At 42.9% G+C, this 19550-nt stretch overlaps 1 protein-coding gene across 1 annotated transcript in view; it reads right to left on the bottom strand.

The window, feature by feature from the left end:
* The window catches only part of UBAC2 (UBA domain containing 2), a 115110-nt gene that overhangs the window by 20029 nt on the left and 75531 nt on the right, over positions 1 to 19550 (bottom strand). The window contains exon 7 of the mRNA XM_068165219.1: positions 5477 to 5722. Within this exon, the coding sequence (XP_068021320.1) occupies positions 5477 to 5722 (246 nt within the window). The remainder of the gene's footprint in view (positions 1 to 5476; positions 5723 to 19550) is intronic.

A 19550-nucleotide genomic window follows, 5' to 3' on the forward strand; every position in this document is an offset into this window, starting at 1 on the left:
TAACATGCTCAGGGTGAATGAAGGAATAAATGCTTGGCAGATACAAAAAGCATTTTTTCAATGCAGAGGGACTGAGATCCATACACCACCCCTCCCTAATGGGCATTGGGATGAGCCTTCAAAAGAGAAGTGGTTATTTAGTTGCCAGCAGAAGGTGGTAACTACCTTTTCTGCAACTTTCCATTACCTTTCACATATCTGTCTTTAGTGACAACACTGTTGTCAATAATACATGGTCAATAATACCTACACACTGACTCCTCCCTTATCTATTTGCAGTTTGGTGAACTGCCAGCCTCCCTCCAAGTTTCTCAGTAGGAAGTGAAAGTGAAGTTGACTCCCTGCTACCACACTGGTGCACAGATGCAGCAGTCACTTCCTTTTTCCCACCATGGCTTTCATTTGGGTTACAGAAAGATAAATTTCAGAAAGATGCTGGGAAATGAAAAAGATTAAGAAATAGAAAATTCAGGAGAGGAAGTATAAAATGTTCATCAATACTACAGTATCAAAAGCATAAAATTATGCACAAAGATCTGAATTATATCTTGTCTAAGGAGAGCAAGGCAAGAGGCATCCATCTCTAGAATTTTATGCACTTCATGATGCTTCAGCAAATGATTAGCGGTGGTGAGACATAACAGGAGAGAACTTCACCCACAGTGACGAAAGATTTTACACAGGAACAAACATAAACCATGAGGAACAGTGGAGATCATAGGATCACAGAACTGTCTGGGCTGGAAGGGACCCACAAAAGTCCTCTAGTCCAACCCCCACTGCAGTAAGCAGGGGCGTTCTCAACTAGGCCAGGCTGCCTATGATGAAGAGAGATGAAGAGATGATGAGATGATGAAATTGTCACAGTGGAGACTGAAAATGTGTAAGTGGTATGAGGGGGAAAAAGATCAGATAACATGGGAAAAAGAAAGATAGGATAAATTACTTAAACTAGAAAAGAGGACAGGGAAAAGAGTGGGAAAGAAATAAAAAAACAAGGAAACAAAAGTTTTAAAAGCATTAACAAAACAGTAAGCTGGTATGTGTTGAGGGAGTGAATACATATGGCAGGCATTTTATTCTACTGTCTCAAAAGGTGCATGGAGGTGGTGCTCAGTAATTCTCCATATGTGACTAATTCATAATTTCTCAGGACTATCCGTGGAAGGAAAAAAAGAACAGTAAGTTTCCAATGTGCACACAACCATCTGTTTAAGGGCTGTATCCACAGCAACTAGAAATCACGACAAAAATCAGTCACCATGTAACCACACTCCCCTGAAGAAACTAGCAACGTAACATAGTTTTTTCAGTTTCTAACAACACATTCAGACACAGTACCACTGAACATGAGGAGATACATCAAGTAATGAAGTTGGTGGCTTATGTTCAAGTCATACCACGTAACTCAACCTGCTCCTCGAAGTTATGAGTATCAGACAACATAGCACTCACATGAACAGCTATGTGCTTCAGGGTACTCCAGACCAGAATATTATAGCTAAAGGAAGACTGGAAAAAATAAAATCCAAAGAGATGACAGTCAAGAAATTCTGGAATGGTTTCTCTTCTCTTCTCTTCTCTTCTCTTCTCTTCTCTTCTCTTCTCTTCTCTTCTCTTCTCTTCTCTTCTCTTCTCTTCTCTTCTCTTCTCTTCTCTTCTCTTCTCTTCTCTTCTCTTCTCTTCTCTTCTCTTCTCTTCTCTTCTCTTCTCTTCTCTTCTCTTCTCTTCTCTTCTCTTCTCTTCTCTTCTCTTCTCTTCTCTTCTCTTCTCTTCTCTTCTCTTCTCTTCTCTTCTCTTCTCTTCTCTTCTCTTCTCCTCTTCCCTTCTTTCTTTTCTTTTCTTTTCTTTTCTTTTCTTTTCTTTTCTTTTCTTTTCTTTTCTTTTTTCTTTTCTTTTCCCTTCCCTTCCCTTCCCTTCCCTTCCCTTCCCTTCCCTTCCCTTCCCTTCCCTTCCCTTCCCTTCCCTTCCCTTCCCTTCCCTTCCCTTCCCTTCCCTTCCCTTCCCTTCCCTTCCCTTCCCTTCCCTTCCCTTCCCTTCCCTTCCCTTCCCTTCCCTTCCCTTCCCTTCCCTTCCCTTCCCTTCCCTTCCCTTCCCTTCCCTTCCCTTCCCTTCCCTTCCCTTCTTTTACTTTTTAAATAGCATGCAAAGTGAATTCTGCCTTGGATAAAAGAGTTCAGTGAGCAGCAGAAAAAGAAAAAAGATAATATTATTTACATCCCACTCTCTTGGAGGTACAATAAAAAACAACTTGTGAGAAAGGTTTGTTCCCCTATTTTTAATTTAAAAAAAAAAAATTTACTCCTTTTATGTTGGCTTGCATAACTTGCAAGGCTCAGATCCTTCAGACTTTCTGGCACAGACTTGAAGAATAAACTTACTACAAAAAGCATCTGTTTAAGAAAGGGGCTTTCTTGTAGACAGAACAGTTTGTCACACTGAACAGACAATGGAGCACTGTTAAAACCACCCATCATATTCTTCTTTTCCTCAAAAATCATAGTATTGTAGTATCATTGAATCACTCAGGGTTGGAAGGGACCACAAGGATCATCTAGTTCCAAACACCTCCAGGGATGGGGCCGCAACCACCTCCCTGGACAACCCAGTCCAGGGCTTCACCACTCTCATGGTGAAGAACTTCTTCCTCACATCCAGCCTGAATCTCCCCACCTCCAGCTTCATTCCATTCCCCCTAGTCCTATCACTACCTGATAGCCTGAGAAGTCCCTCCCCAGCCTTCTTGTAGGCCCCCTTCAGATACTGGAAGGCCATAATTAGGTCACCTCAGAGCCTTCTCTTCTCCAGACTGAACAGCCCCAACTCCTTCAGTCTGTCCTCACAGGAGAGGTGCTCCAGCCCTCTGATCATCCTCGTGGCCCTTCTCTGGACATGTTCCAGCACCTCCATATCCCTCTTGTAATTGGGGCTCCAGAACTGGATGCAGTACTCCAGGTGGGGTCTCACCAGAGCTGAGCAGAGGGGGAAAATCACCTCCCTTGACCTGCTGGCTACACTTCTCTTGATGTAGCCCAGGATCTGATTGGCTTTCCGGGCCGCAAGTGCACACTGAGAGCTCATGTTGAGCTTTTTGTCCACCAGCACCCCCAAGTCCTTCTCCTCAGGGCTGCTTTCCAGCCAGTCACTGCCCAGCCTGGATTTGTGCCTGGGATTGCCTCAACCCAGATGCAGGACAGTGCGCTTGCTCTTGTTGAACCTCATGAGGTTGGCTTGTGCCCACCTCTCCAGCCTGTCAAGGTCCCTCTGCATGGCCTCCCTTCCCTCCAGCGTGTCTGCTGCACCACACAGCTTGGTGTCATCAGCAAACTTGCTGAGGGTGCACTCAGTGCCACTGTCCATGTCACCCACAAAGGTGTTGAACAAGACAGGTCCCAGGACTGATCCCTGAGGGACTCTGCTTGTCACTGCCCTCCACTGGGACATGGAGCCATTGACAGCCTCTCTTTGGGTGCGGCCAAATTCAATCCTAGCAATATACAGAGAAATTCCATTCTCTCTTCTCAAACGTATGAACAGAAGAGTGAAGGAGCAGGAGGAATGGGCAGAGCGCCTTCTCAAGGGGCAGCTAAACATAATCGTTGCACTACAGCATACTGAGGAAAGTTAGTTTGCTTATCTCACCAAACAAAATGGAAAGAAGGATAGAAAATGTTAATTTATCTCACCTATGGCACATTACCTACAGACAGCATATTGGGACTCCAGAAATCTGCACAATATTCTGCTAGAATATAATTTGAAGCCATATTTGATGACAGATATATACTTCACAGCTTTGATTATTTTCAGTTGCACAAAAAACCCCAACAAAACCCAAACCTCCCTAAGAGACTGATCTGCATTCTTTATCAGCTTCACTCCTACAGGTAAAATTATCATCTAAATTCTATCTGTAACATGGTCTGTTCAGCTCCACTATCCTCAAATTACACCTTTCCAAGCCTCTAAAGGTAAAAGAATTGCCCAAGTACAGCAATCCAGAAAACAGATTCCAGTATTAGAAATATTATTCTGAGCTTCAAATTAGCCTGCTTTTCACCTTTACCATTACCTCTCAACATTAGTGAATGATGCTCTTTATGATTCAGTTGATGGCCAATAAATTCTATGAGTCATTAAAAAAAGAAGGCTGGTCAAAAGCTTTCTCATTGCCTTCTGATGACAGGTTTCACAAACTACCACTATCAGTTAACTAAATACTGCACTCAAGTTAAAGGCCAAACACAAAGGTAACTCGAAACTGTTGCAGCAACTTGTAAAGGAGAGAATTCTAATGAAGTTCAAACAATGTTCATGTATTTCCCTTACACCTCTCCACCTTTTTAAAGAACTTTATCTCAAGTCAAACATGAAGAGACATTTTTCCACTCTCACTGTTCATAGCTTAAGAAAGGAAGATGTGATGAAAATATTATCAACTCTTCTTTTATCATTCACCATTCTGAACTTATTTACCACCTTTTGCAATTAAAGATATGTTATAAAGATTGTCCTTCATAACTGGAAATGGCTTCTTCTTCCTGTCTGAAGAAACTTGGCTGCACTCTTCCCAGTAGCCTGTGGTCCAACAGACACTTTTGATTCATTTACTATTACAATGGCAATGTTCAAGAACTGAGTAATTCCTACTTCAGTTCTTAGGCTGAAACTGATTAACGTTGTAACAGGACTAGAGAAAAGTAGATTAGATTCTTTCCACATGAGGAACAATTTAATCATGTTAAAATGTTAAGAAATCAAGGAAAACAGAATGATGTTATTAGGTTTGATAGAGCAGTAACCTGTGTATCTAAGGTACCAGAAAAAATGGATTGAGACACCATCTGCCTTGTTGTACTACTCTACAACACAAAGTATGTGAGTATCTGCATTTGCTAGTTTGAATAAAACAGAGAAAACAGAAAGGCTCTGTTATTCTATTCAATAAGGAAATAAAACATAAGCATTAAACACAGCAAATAGAAAGTCTCTGTGGTTGACCTCTACAAGAAAAGTTAAGAAAATTTAATTTCTGCACTTTCTTAGAAGAAGCAAACCTCATTCAAAGTACATCTGCAATCAAAGGATTTACATAGACAATTTTCAGCCTCTCTGAAAAGGATGCTAACAATATATATTCAGAAGAGTCGGGACCATTTTCACTCCCTAACTTTCCACAATTGTTCTTACTTAAAGACCACCAAGAGGCAATCACTTCAACTTTCAGCTTCATTTCTGGGGAATAAATGCCTGAAGAACTGATATCCTAACAGTGTTATTTCACACTCTGCTTACACCTTGTGAGGCAGTTTTAACGTATAAAGCTATGAAAAATTCTTAAATGGCTATTAGCAAACAAAGACTGATGGAGAATAAAGAAATTTTTTGAGAAACAAGAAATACAAAAGACAGATGAAGCAAAGATGTCTTTGTTTTCCATAACTTAATACAACCCTTATGGAACGTGTATCAATACCTGCTGCTGCCTTTGCCGTCGCATCTGGGCAACCTGAGACATCATGATCTGCCGATCCAGTAACTCCATTCTCTGCTGCCTCTGGATGTCAACTGTTGCTCCCATTCCCACTCGAGCTTCATTCGTTGGTTCCGCAGATGAGAAGATTGGTTCAAGAGTCCAAGAAAATATCTTTGCTACCCAGCTGGGTACACAAAGAATTCGATGAATTTTTAATATACTGCTATTGTAGAAAATCCCAGAAACCTAAAACCAAAACATGAATTAAAAAAACATCAAAACAAATGAAAACACTCCAAATTTACTTTGTATTTTGCTGCAGTCAGCAGTTGGTCTGGTTTTTTAAAGCACTTTTTAGCATATTTACCCAGAGCTCTCAGTCAAGAATCAGAGAAAAAAGAGGGGATTTCTTTACCTCCAACTTCCCCACAACTACAGACGATTACTTTTTAAATCTGTGTACTGTGTCTGTGACTCAGAAAGCTGCCTGAGGTTTTCTGTTTCTTTCTGAATTTGAGCTCAAGCCAAGCGACCCTTTCCCAAATAGGTCAAAATTCAAACAAAATTTTAATTTCAGGTCAGGGTATGCTGCATGCTGATTTGAGATGGCTATGGCTTCCCCTGAGGACGCTGAAGCAATAGAAACACCATTAAGAAAAACAACCCCCTCAAGGCTTCTGCTCCCACCAACCAAGTCTCTTTCCAGGAAAAACAACAGACTTATTCCAGGAGGACCTCATCCATCTTCTAGGGAAAAAAAAAATAAAAGGTCCTAAAATCAGTTTGTTAAAAACTATGAGAAAGAAAGATTTTAAACTACCCCTATCCCTTTCAGTCTTTATGTACTAAGAGGATGGAAGTAAATGGGCTAAGAGGAAGGCCATAATCTCTAGAATCATAGTGAAGACAGCCTGTAATAAAAAAATTCAGTATTCAAAGAAAGGTCTTGACTGAACTTCAGGAGTGGCGGAGCCATGGAACAGAAGCTTCTTCATGACCTCAGAAATTCTTTCCTCAGCTCTAGTGAAACTGTTCCAGATGACTGTATGCCCACAATCAAAACTTGCAGATGTCAACTGGAAACAGAGAAAAACTATAATAAAGAGCAAGTGAAGAAAAATCTGTATTGTTTTGCAATTCATCCTCTTTTGGCACGTAGTACTTGAAAAATGTACCTAGCAAGGAGGTCCCTCAGTAGCTAATCGTCCTAAAAGGGTCATGTAGACAGGCTCCTCACTCAAGAAAAGCCAAACTGCAAGGATATCAGGAAGGTCTTTTTTGGGGGAGCATGAATTGCAACTGAACCAGGTTGCAAATATTACATGTGCATTTAATCTGGTCATTTGTTAGACACAAAATGCACAAGCAATATCAGAACCTACAAATTATTGTCCTTCTTCCCACCTCGTATCATTAGGCTACAGAGGCAGGCCTCCTCTTTGGTCCCAGGGATTCTTCATTTCTGGTTGCACAGGCATAACCAGGCAGGGAGAATGCTCCTGTTGAAAATGCTTTGTCAAACATCACACCACCATTCGCTTGCTTGTTCCAAATATCTCTCCCAGACACCGATCCCTGCTCTCGCTTATCACCTAGAGTCTTCCATTAAGGTCTAATGATTTCAGAACACCCTGAATCTTGAACAAGTTCAAGAAGTCACAAGAACAAAAAGCACACAGTGACAGGAAAATCTGCATCTCCCTGAATGTGTGACAAATCTTGGCACGTGTCTGAACACATTAACCACAAACAGAATCATTCTCTCATGATAGAAAATACAGCAAAAAGATAGAAGCAGCATGTCCTCTGCGTCAATACTTTGGGACTTGTTTCAGAAGGAAAAACGTACTGCAAGCACCAACTAGAAGCTGTATCAGTAACAGCATTTTTGTGAAGACACTTTTCCTAATATACAATCTAAACCTCCCCTGGTACAACTTGATGTTATTTCCTCTTGGGAAGAGAAACTGATGCCCACCTCCTTTCATATTGGTGTAGAGAGCAAGTCATTCCAGAGCATTGCACAGTATCACAGTATCACGAAGATTGGAAGAGACCTCAAAGATCATCAAGTCCAACCTGTCACCACAGACCTCATGACTAGACCATGGCACCAAGTCCAATCTCCTCTTGAACGCCTCCAGGGATGGTGACTCCACCACCTCCCTGGGCAACCTGTTCCAATGACGAATGACTCGCTCGGTGAAGAACTTCCTCCTCACCTCGAGTCTAAACCTCCCCTGGCACAGCTTGAGACTGTGTCCCCTTGTTCTGGTGCTGGTTGCCTGGGAGAAGAGACCAACCCCTTCCTGGCTACAACCACCCTTCAGGTAGTTGTAGAGAGCAATGAGGTCACCCCTGAGCCTCCTCTTCTCCAGGCTAAACAATCCCAGCTCCCTCAGCCTCTCCTCACAGGGCTTGTGCTCAAGGCCTCTCACCAGCCTTGTTGCCCTTCTCTGGACACGTTCAAGTGTCTCAATGTCCTTCTTAAACTGAGGGGCCCAGAACTGGACACAGTACTCAAGGTGTGGCCTAACCAATGCAGAGTCCAGGGGCACAATGACCTCCCTGCTCCTGCTGGCCACACTATTCCTAATAATACAGGCCAGGATGCCATTGGCCTTCTTGGGCAGCTGGGCACACTGCTGGCTCATGTTTAGGTGGCTGTTAATCAGCACCCCCAGGTCCCTCTCTGTTTGGGAGCTCTCCAGCCACTCTGACCCCAGCCTGTAGCTCTGCATGGGATTGCCGTAGCCAAAGTGCAGCACTTGGCACTTGGACTTGTTGGATGCCATCCCATTGGACTCCAGCCATCTGTCCAGTTGGTTGAAGTCCCTCTGCAGAGCCCTTCCACCCTCTAACTGACCAATATCTGCTCCCAACTTGGTGTCATCTGCAAACTTGCTGATGACTGACTCAATCCCCTCATCCAGATCATCAATGAAGATGTTAAAGAGGATGGGGCCCAGCACTGATCCCTGGGGGATGCCACTGGTGACTGGCTGCCAGCTGGATGTGGCACCATTCACCACCACTCTCTGGGCTCCGCCCTCCAGCCAGTTTCTAACCCAGCACAGAGTGTTGTGGTCCAAGCCACGAGCTGACAGCTTAGCCAGCAGTTTGCTGTGGGGGACGGTGTCAAAGGCCTTGCTGAAGTCCAGGTAGACCACATCCACAGGCCTCCCCACGTCCACCAGACGGGTCACCTGATCATAGAAGGAGATCAGATTGGAGAGGCAGGACCTGCTCCTCTTAAATCCATGCTGGCTGGACCTGAGACCTTGGCCATCCCTCAGGTGCGCAGTTATTGCCGCCAGGAAAATCTGCTCCATCATCCGACCCTTCTTGTGGATGGGGATCACATTGGCCAGTTTCCAGGCATCTGGGGCCTCAACTGTGAGCCAGGACTGGAGGAAAATGATGGAGAGCGGCTTGACCAGCTCATCTGCCAGCTCTCTCAGCACCCTAGGATGGATCCCATCCGGTCCCATGGACTTGTGAGTGTCCAAGTGGCTCAGCATGTCCCAAACTAATTTCTCAATGATTACTGGGGCATTACACTGCTCCCAGACCCCATTGCCCAGCTCAGGAGGCCACTCGTCCTGAACTCCTGCCTTGCTGTTAAAAATTGAGGCAAAGAAGGTATTCGGGACCTCAGCCTTTTCCTCGTCTTCAGTCACCGTGTTCCCCTCCAGGTCCAATAGCGAGTGCAGGTTCTTCCTGCCCTTCTTTTTAGTGTTAATGTATTTGTAAAAATGCTTTGTATTATCTTTCACAGAGGTGGCCAGCTTCATTTCCAACTGCGCCTTTGCCTCTCTAATTTTTTTCCTACATAATCTAACAGCTTCCTTAAACATACCTTGAGAAGCCTTCCCATCCTTCCAAAGGTGATACAGCCTCTTTTTTCCCCTTAGATCTTCCAGGAGCTGCTTGCTCATCCAGGCCGGTCACCTTCCCCGCCGGCTCTTCTTTCAGCACGTGGGAACTGCCAGTTCCTGTGCCTTCAAGAGCTCCTCTTTGAAGTAGGCCCAACCAGCCTGGACCCCTTGGTTCTTGAGGGTTGATACCGAGGGAACAAATAAGTTTCTTAAACAGGCTGAAGTTTGCCCTGCAGAAGTCCAAGGTGAAGGTTCTGTTGGTGCTCCTCCTTATCTCCCTGCATATTGAAAACTTCACTATCTCGTGGTCACTGCATCCTAGGCAGTCTCCCACGATCACATCTCCCACCAGCCCTTCTCTATTGGAGAATGGCAGGTCAAGCAGAGCCTGTGCCCTGGTAGGATCACTTAAAAGCTGCATCAGGAAGCTGTCCTCCATGCACTCCAGGAATCTTCTGGACTGCCTCCTCTCTGCTGAATTAAGCTCCCAGCAGATATCTGGGAGGTTGAAGTCACCGACAAGGACAAAATCTGATGATCTTGAGACAGCCTCCAGTTGTTTATAGAATAATTCGTCAGCCTCCTCATCCTGGTTGGGTGGTCTGTAACAGACTCCAACCAGGATGTCAGATTTGTTAGGCTGCCCTCTGATTTTAACCCACAGGCTCTCAATCCCATTTGATTAGAAGAAAAGCCTTTATACAGCTAAAAGTTTATGGGCATTGCCAAAACAGAGCATGGCACTTAGCAATGTGTGTGAGACTCATACACACAGCTCCTGCCTACCCTCCCAGCTTTACTGAGCTCTCTGGAGTAGCATGCCTACTCTATAGCCACTGTGCCAGTTCCAGTGGGCAACTCTCTCTTCTGTTTGCTCCCCAACAGCAGTCTAGTGTCTTTGCCCCTCCTTGTCCTGACTTACTTAGGAACTCACTCCATAACCTAAGCGTGGACTTCAGCGTTCACACAAAAGGAGGTCTGGAAGTCTGACATTATACAATTCACACTAAAATCTAACATAAAAGCACTTGGTGAAGGACTATGACAAAAATGTGTAGGACTAGCAGAAGAGAAATATATCTTCTACATACAGTTATCAAGAAATTTAACTGTGGACCAGTAATTGTTCAGAGCAATGCTGTGAGACAACAATTCTTCACAAGTATGAACAGGTGGAAGGATGGACTCAGTGGTGAGGAGCACCAAGTGTACACTGGCAATCCACCTTGTTACCTGCACATCTGTTAGGATTTCAATACCAACTCCCTGTCCTCTCTCCCTTGAATTATTTTCCCATTATAAAGCTATTAGATAGAAGTATAAGAAACCTTAAATGCTGTGCGCTTGGTTTTAACAAATTTTCAAGAAGTTCCATCTAGTGAGGAAGAGAGATCCATTTGCATATTTCCAATAACCCCAGAATGTCGTTAAAGTAAGTCCTGTGATTCAGTCTGGTTTAGTGTCATACACTCATCTTAATGTCAAGTATTTCCAAAGAACTTCCTTTTTAGGTGGTTCACATGCAGAACTTGATATATATCATTGAAAAAAAACCCCAAGCTTTGACAAAATAGCAAATAACTTTTCATATCATTTTTGTTACAGACATGCAGAGAATTTCCAGTGTTAAAGAAAGTAAATAAACAACTCTGTTTATACGATGAAGATGCTCTCATTATATCCCAACTTCAGCACTGCACAAAAGATTAAAGGCTACTTCTCCCAAACAGATAAGCACCCAGAGTATTTTAGGCTCTAAAAAGTCACCACAGAAAGACATTGCAGCTAAGTTCACAATGTGAGAATGGAGAACTTTTGGTTGGGAATGTAAAACACATCTTAGTTGTTTTCTGCCAGTCTCACCATCATAACCTACAATTTCATCCACCATATTGTATGAGGCACAATGCTAAGCAGAGGAAATAGAGTATGCTGGAAATTGTCTGGCATGATGCAGAAAAAAAAAAAGTGTGCTGATGCTTTTAAAGTTTATTAGCATCACAGCTTACTATTAGTCCTTCACATGAAGTTTTTCTAAACTCTTCTTGCCCCTATATAAAGACCAACTTCCTCTTCCTTCATGTTCCTCTGAAGCTGCACACTATTTAGAAGGAAGAAGCTGCAGTTTCTCTTTTTCATTAGGTAAACCAAATATGGAAGCTCTCCAGTATTTTACATGACAAAGACACATATGCTCTGCTATTAACTGAGATGTTTTAAATCACTGTATTTGATGAAAACTAAAAAAGGAAATCAAGAGGAAAAAGCACTAGGCAGATTGGTTTAAGAAAACAATGTTGAAAATGGTTTTGCTTAATGGTCAGAACTTGACAGCAAATAATCATTTTGTTCTGAATAATTTAGGTATATTCACTGTATGTATTCAAAATTTTGCCACTTTCAGACATCAATAATTTGAAAGCAAACTGAGGTATTCTTAAGGTGAAGTGACATTTTAATGCATATTTTATCTCATAGAATCATTAGGATTGGAAGGGACCTCAAGAATCATCTAATTCCAACCCCCCTGCCCTGGGTAGGGACACCTCACACCAGATCAGGTTGCTCAGAGCCCCACCCAGCCTGGTGTGGTAGTTTTAGGCTACACCTTTAAAATGTAGCTGCAGATTTTGAGCAGAAAAGTAGAAAAATATAAATAAATCACTACTGGGTGTAAAAAGGAAAACAAAAGATTATTCTAAACAAATTCATTGGATAAATGACTGGGACAAGAGAAGCTCTATCGTAACAATTCTTCACATTTCATTTCTATTCCCATTCCTTTTCTCTTCTCTTCTGATCTTGGCTGTTTTGCTTCACTGGGGAGAAGATAACGTGCTTCTGGCTGACTTTAGGATAAGTCTAACCCACTGTTTCTCTCTCAACTCCTCTCTCTCTTGGGATGGGAGGTTTGGTGGGGGCAGCGGAACAGACTTTTCTGGTCTTTCGACTGGGGGCTTTTCATGTTGTTTGCTAATTGTGAACATCTCTCTAATATTGTAAATACTGTATATTTTGTACATATTCATTGCATTCCATTGTAGAGGGTAGTTTTTGCTTCTAAATACAGCTTCATTTGCTTCTGACTGAGTTAGTCTGGCTGAAAGTTAATGCTGGGGGAAAATTCAACCCACCACACCCGGCCTTAAAGACTTCCAAGGATGGGGTTTCTATGATCTCCCTGGGCAGCCTGTTCCAGTGTCTCACCACCCTCATGGTGAAGAACTTCTTTCTGACATCCAATCTGAATTTACCCATTTCTAGTTTTGCTCCATTCCCCTTTTAGTCCTATCACTACCTGACATCCTAAAAAGTCCCTCATCAGCTTTCCTGTAGGCTCCCTTAAGATATTGGAAGGCCACAATAAGGTCTCCTTGAAGCCTTCTCCTCTCCAGACTGAACAGCCCCAACTCTCTCAGTCTGTCTCCACATAAGAGGTGCTCTGATCATCCTCATGGGGCTTCTTTGGATATGTTCCAGCACATCCATATCTTTCTTGTAATAGGGGCTCCAGAACTGGACTCAGTACTCCAGGTGGGGCCTGACCAGGAATACTCATCTGCTTTACCCTTAGCATGTTCTGAATTCTATACAACTAGAATCAAAACAAGGGTTCAAGTTTGTGTCAAGATTCGGTGTTTACCTTGATTACAGAAACACATTTATTAAAACCAAAAGAAAAGGTGTGAAAACCACCCAACAAACAAAACCACTACACGTGTATTTTCAACTTGTAGTTATAATCTGCAATGTAACTGTAACACAACAGATTATTTTGCTTGGGATTTCTGTCTGGAAATAGTTACTAAGAGTATAAACAGACTTTTGCAATAATTAGCTTAACAGAAAAATAAGATTGTAGTAACAACAAACTAATTCTCTTCAATTTCCTTCCCAGTTGACTCAACTTGTACATTTCCCAGGTACTGTGATTTTTTTCTTTAATTTAGAGTCCATCAAATCTATCTTCATTGGTCAGATGCAATCACTCCTAGATCTCAATCATTCCTTGTGTATGTGCAAGCATGACTGTACTGCTATTGCAGCACAGTACATCCATTCTTTGCTTGTACTTGTGACCTAAGGATAAGTTCTCTTGGGTCTCTGCTAGGGTTCTCCAGGCAATTGCCATGATATTGTTAACTAAACTTCTTCACATCATGATTGGATTTATCTGCCCCATGTAGACACCTACTAATTTAAAAGCCTACTCAAGAAGCTGTTTGCTTGAAGTTAGTTTCGCAGCAAAGAGGCACTGTTAAGATGTAACTCATCCGAAGTACACACAGAGGTGAATTACTCTAACAGATTCCTTCCCTAAATAACTACAATGCTGCAGCCATGATGGTGTACATGTACGGGCTAGAAAAGCTTGGCTGAAGCAGTCTACCTCTTACTAAACCTCTAGCTGATGAACTAGTCCAGATTTGGGGCACATAAACTCCTCCTCAGATCTGAGAGAAAAACTGGAAACTTAGAAGTGAAATGAAAGCTGAAAACTAAAAGCCACTTTTCTACAGGCTCTCGGAAACTATGGATATAAAAGAGAAAGTGTCTTATGACACATTGTTATCTTCTCTGCTCCTTTCCCACTAATTTCTCCTTCTTACAAAAATGGAAATGTCTGCATCTCCCTCCTTCCCAAACAGTTACAACTTTGGTTCCACATTAACATGCTCTGTCTGTCAGAGGAATCAACTACTTTTCTTCTCAGATGCTTTAACTGATGCAGGAGTAAGTGTTATCAGATTAGTCAGTTATCATGTGTTTACGTGTAGCCATCTAGACAAGTATGTAAGCTCCAACCACAGAGGAGACTAATACAATACAGCTAGTAGAATATAAAGACACTCATCTCAAATTTAGTGACCTACAAAAACTACTTCCCGTACGCAGATATCTCACGTTAGTTTTGAATGGGATTCAGCACACCCATTAGCTCACATATGCACCTGTCATAGAATTATAGGATTGCTTTGGTTAGAAAAGACCTCCAAGATCATTGAGTCCAACTGTTGACCTACCACAGACATGGCCATTAAACCATGTCCCAAAGTGCCATGTCTACATGCTTTTTGAACACCTTCAGGGACAGTGACTCCACCACCTCCCTGGGCAGCCTGTTCCAATGCCTGACCACTCTTTCAATAAAGAGATTTTTCTTAATATCCAGTCTAAACTTTGTCTGGTACAATCTGAGGCCATTTCCTCTCATTCTATCACTTGGTACTATGGAGAAGACACCAACTCCCATCTCACTACAACCTCCTTTCAGGCAGTTTTAGGGCAGTAAGGTCCCCCCTCAGCCTTCTCCTCTCAAGACTAAATGATGCCAATGCTAGGGGACAGCTTCTCTTTCATTCCCTAATCTCTGTTATTCTATTGCTTTTCCATTTGCTGATCTTCCTGAATTGTGTTACCAGCAGGTTGAGGGAAGTGATCCTTTCTCCTGTTTCAGTATCAATGAGGCTGCACCTGGAGTAGTGCGTCCAGTTCTGCACTCCCTGACACAGAAAAGACATGAACTTGCTGGAGCAGTCCAGCACAGGACCACAAAGATCATCGAAGTGACTGATCTTTGCTCACATGAAGAGAGGCTGAGACAAGTAGGACTGTTTGGACTGGAGATGAGAAGGCTCAGGGAAGATTTTATCAAAGCACATAAAAGCCTGAAGGGAGAGAAAGAAGAGGCAGGAGTCAGGCATTTCTCAGTGATGCCCAGGAACAGTACCAGAGGCAGTGGGCACTAACTTAAACACAGGAGGTCAGGAGGTCACCCCTGAACATCAGAAAACACTTTGTCCTTGTCAGAGTGACCAAGCACTGGCACAAGTTGTCCAGAGTGGTGGTGAAATCTTGATCCTTTGAGATATTTGAAATCTATCTGCTCATGGTCCCAGGCAACCAGCTCTGGGTGGCCCTGCTTAAGCAGAAACGATGTACCAGATGTTAGTCTTGGTGATTCTGTGAAATGCCAGAATACTCAGCCTTTGGTGGGCAGTGCTGTCGGCAAAGGGGAATCACAACAGTTACACGTAAAATACATACTTTTACTTAGGAGAGTACTTAGGCATAGACAGAATTAGTAGTCTCACTGATATTAGGAATAGCACTGATGCCAGCAGTAAAGCCAGGGTCAAATATCCAGAAATCACAACTCAAGTTCCAAAATGTCACCAGCAAGTTTGTCTTAAAATCATTCAAGGAATATTACACTTTGACACTGAGTAGAGATCTACCTAAAACTAAACATGGATGACTTGAGAATGTCCAGACTAACTGGAGGAAGAAGGACACATGGCAGGACATGAATGCAGAGGCAAATGTGAATATTTATGCATCAGTGCATATTTAATACTAATTTTAAATATGTAGAAAGGATGATACTTGTTGATACTGCACTGTGGGGTAATAAAAAAGCTTCTGCTTTCCCTTCAAAACAGTTTTTAAAATAGCAAAAAGAATTTACTAAAAATTGTTCAAAAGCACTTAAGAAAGATCTGAAAAAGGAAGAACAATAAGAAAATCAATTATTCTTATGTCTGGTGAGATACTAACTTCATACTATTTTCAAGATAAGAACAGCAACAACAAACAAAGTGAGAGACTCATTTCAATATTTGGCTCCACAGCCCAATTACATCTTACCCCATAAATGCCAATCCTGAAGTCAGGAATTCGCTGTAGAAAACCACCTCAGCTGAACAAATAACAAACAGAAAGTTCTTAACAAACAGAACACAAAACAATCCAAAGTAGGCTTGGGAGCATTTAACACTAGGTATCTGTAGTCTACGCAAAATGAAGTTAGTAATGTCAAAATTGTGAGTAAGAACTAAAGCACTCAGAAATCAGAATTGAAATTAAAACCAAGCAGTTAGCACTGTTTGAACTTTCTATTTTAACCTCAGGCCTTTAAATGACATGCTCTAAATTAGAGATTCTCTACAGCCTTCTGATATCATAAGGATTAGAAGTGTGACTTTCCATAAAACCTGAGAAGAGTAAATCACACTGTAGCACAGAAACAATGGAGAAGGCTATTGCATTTACCTTAGAGAAATCTTCAAAGTAAACAGGGGTTTAGAAAATGTAGCCTTTTAAAGGTGAAGACAATTTTGTTTTCTTATGGTTTGAACTGAACTCTATACAAATTCAAGGCAGTTCACAGAAGACTCTGGGTATTCCAAATGCTTACATTTATGCAGTACAGATCACCTTGCAAACAAATAAATGATACTAGTTAAAAGGAAAGAGCCTGCAACACTAAAATCAGAGAAAGGGCCTTAAAGAGACCTTTGCTCTATGAAATATAGCCCTAGATACATGGTTAGCAGAAACTTTAGTGTAATCTGTATGATGAAAACATTATACTAATGAGTAGAGAGAACTGCATGTCCCAGCGGGCATATCTCATCTGGTGGTTATAGCTTGAGCTTACTTCTTGAAGCAGGTATGCTGTAGCTGTGATTGAGTGAGCCCTGATGTGCCCCTCCAATCTCATTCCTGCATAGCAATAAGAAATCTTAAGATGACAATGCAGGAGATTTTAAGGGGCAAAAAGAAAAACTGAGAGAACATTCATTGATATGTTTGCATCCAATGAAACACTCAAGTGGATACCATTTTGCCTGTTGTAGAGAAAAAAATACTAGGTGGACCGTTTCTGTCCTTCACTAAACTGAGTGATATGTATTATATGGAAACAGTTCTGTAAACACTCATTGAAAGAGTTTCTGGCTTAAAGTCAAACGGAAATAGGTTGTATGACTTTCATGATAAATCCCTAATAAGAAGTTTCCTAAGTTCACGACATAACCACTCACCCTGCCCCCATCATGAGAAACGAATGTGGGATGTAGAAAAGAATTAGAAATTAATTGAATTAACCAGGTTGGAAAAGACCTTTGAGATCATTGAGTCCAACCTATCACCCAACGCTACCTAATCAACTAAACCATGGCACCAAGCGCCTCATCCTGTCTCTTCCTAAACACCTCCAGGGATGGTGATTCCACCACCTCCCTGGGCAGCCCATTCCAATGGTCAATCACTCTATGAAGAACTCCTTCCTAACATTCAGCCTAAACCCCCCCTGGTGCAGCTTGAGACTGTGTCTTCTTGTTCTGATACTGGTTGCCTGGGAGAAGAGACCAACCCCCACCTGGCTACAACCTCCCTTCAGGGAGTTGTAGACAGCAATAAGGTCTCTTCTGAGCCTCCTCTTCTCCAGGCTAAGTAACCCCAGCTCCCTCAGCCTCTCCTCATAGGGCTTGTGCTCCAAACCCCTCCCCAGCTTTGTTGCCCTTCTCTGGACACGTTCCAGCAACTCAGCATCTTTCCTAAACTGTTGTGGCCAATGTGTAGAACCCGGCACTTAGATGTGTTAAATCTCATGCCATTGGACTCTGCCCATCTGTCCAGCCTGCCAAGGTCCCTCCAGCCACTTCCTAACCCAGCACAGAGTACTCCTGTCCAAGCCACAGGCTGACAGCTTGGCCAGGAGTCTGCTGTGGGGGATGGTGTCAAAGGCCTTGCTGAAGTCCAGGTTGACTACATCCACAGCCTGCCCTACATCCATCAGGCAGACACCTGATCACAGAATGGGATCAGGTTGGTCAGGCAGGATCTGTACTTCCTAAATCCATGCTGGCTGGGCCTGATCCCTTGGCCATCCTGTAAGTGTTGCATGATTGCACTCAAGATGATCTCCTCCATAATCTTGCCTGGCACTGAGGTCAGGCTGACAGGTCTGTAATTCCCTGGCTCATCCCATTGGCCCTTCTTGGGGATGGGCATCACATTGGCCAGCTTCCAGTCATCTGGGACCTCTCCAGTGAGCCAGGACTGTTGAAAAATGATGGAGAGCAGCTTGACCAGCTCATCTGCCAGCTCTCTCAGCACCCTGGGATGGATCCCATCTGGTCCCATGGACTTGTGGGGATCCAAGTGGCTAAGGAGGTTTCTAACTGCTTCCTCCTGGATCACAGGGGAACTATACTGCTCCCTGACTCCATCTGCCAGCTCAGGAAGCCAGTTCTCCAGAAGACAACCTATTCTGCTATTAAAAATTGAGGCAAAGAAGGTGTTAAGTACCTCTGCCTTTTCCTCCTCTTTAGTTTCAATATTCCCCTCCCTGTCCACCAAGGAGTGGAGGTTGTCCTTGCCCCTCCTCTTGCCGTTAATATAGTTGTAGAAGGATTTCTTGTCCTTCACAGCAGAGGCCAGTCTAAGCTCTAAATGGGATTTTGCCTCTCTCATTTTTTTCCTGCATGACCTAGCAACATCCTTAAACATTTTTGGGTTACCTCTCCTTCCTTCCAAAGATGATACACCCTCTATTTTTCCCTTTACCTTGCTCAGAAGTTCATTGCTCATCCAGGCTGGCTGTCTGCCCCGGCAGCTCATCTTCCAGCACATTGGCACAGCCTGCTCCTGAGCCTTCAAGAATTCTTTCTTGAAGTAGGTCCAGCTCTCCTGGACCCCTTTGTTTTTAAGGGCTGTTTCCCAAGGTACCTTCGGAGTTAGTTCCTTAATTAACCTTAAGTCCTCCCTCTGGAAGTCCAGAGTAGAGGTTTTGTTGCTGCCCCTCTTAGCTTGACTGCATATTGAAAACTCAATTATCTCATGGTCACTGGACCCCAGACAGCCTCCAACCACCACATCTCCCACCAGCCCTTCTCTGCTTGTAAAAAGAAGGTCAAGCTAAGTCTTACCCCAGTAGGCTCACACAGCAACTGGGATAAGAAGCTGTCCTCCATACATTCTAAGAACCTTCTAGACTGCCTCCTCTCTGATGCGTTAAGTTCCCAGCAGATATCAGGCAAGTTAAAGTCACCCATAAGAAGAAGGTCTGGCAATCTTGATACAGCCTCTAGCTGCCTATAGAATAATTCATCAACTTCTTTATCCTGGTTGGGTGGTCTATAACAGACTCCAACCAGGATATCTGCCTTGTTGGTCCTCCCTCTAATTTTCACCCACAGGCACTCAACCTGATCATTCTTATCTCTAGTTCCATGGCATGTAGAGCCTCCCTGATGTTCAGGGCAACCCCTCCACCCCTGTATGTACCAAGTATGGCATATTCCTGGTAAAACAAATCACATTAAACCATATAGGTCTCAAATTATAAGAAGAACAATATTACAGATTACTGATTACATCAATTTTGTGAATTTACCCACAGTCCACTT

This window comes from Melanerpes formicivorus, unplaced genomic scaffold, assembly GCF_026170545.1.
Source record: "Melanerpes formicivorus ecotype bairdi unplaced genomic scaffold, bMelFor1.0.p_v2 SCAF_1, whole genome shotgun sequence".
NCBI classification, from domain to species: Eukaryota; Metazoa; Chordata; class Aves; order Piciformes; family Picidae; genus Melanerpes; species Melanerpes formicivorus.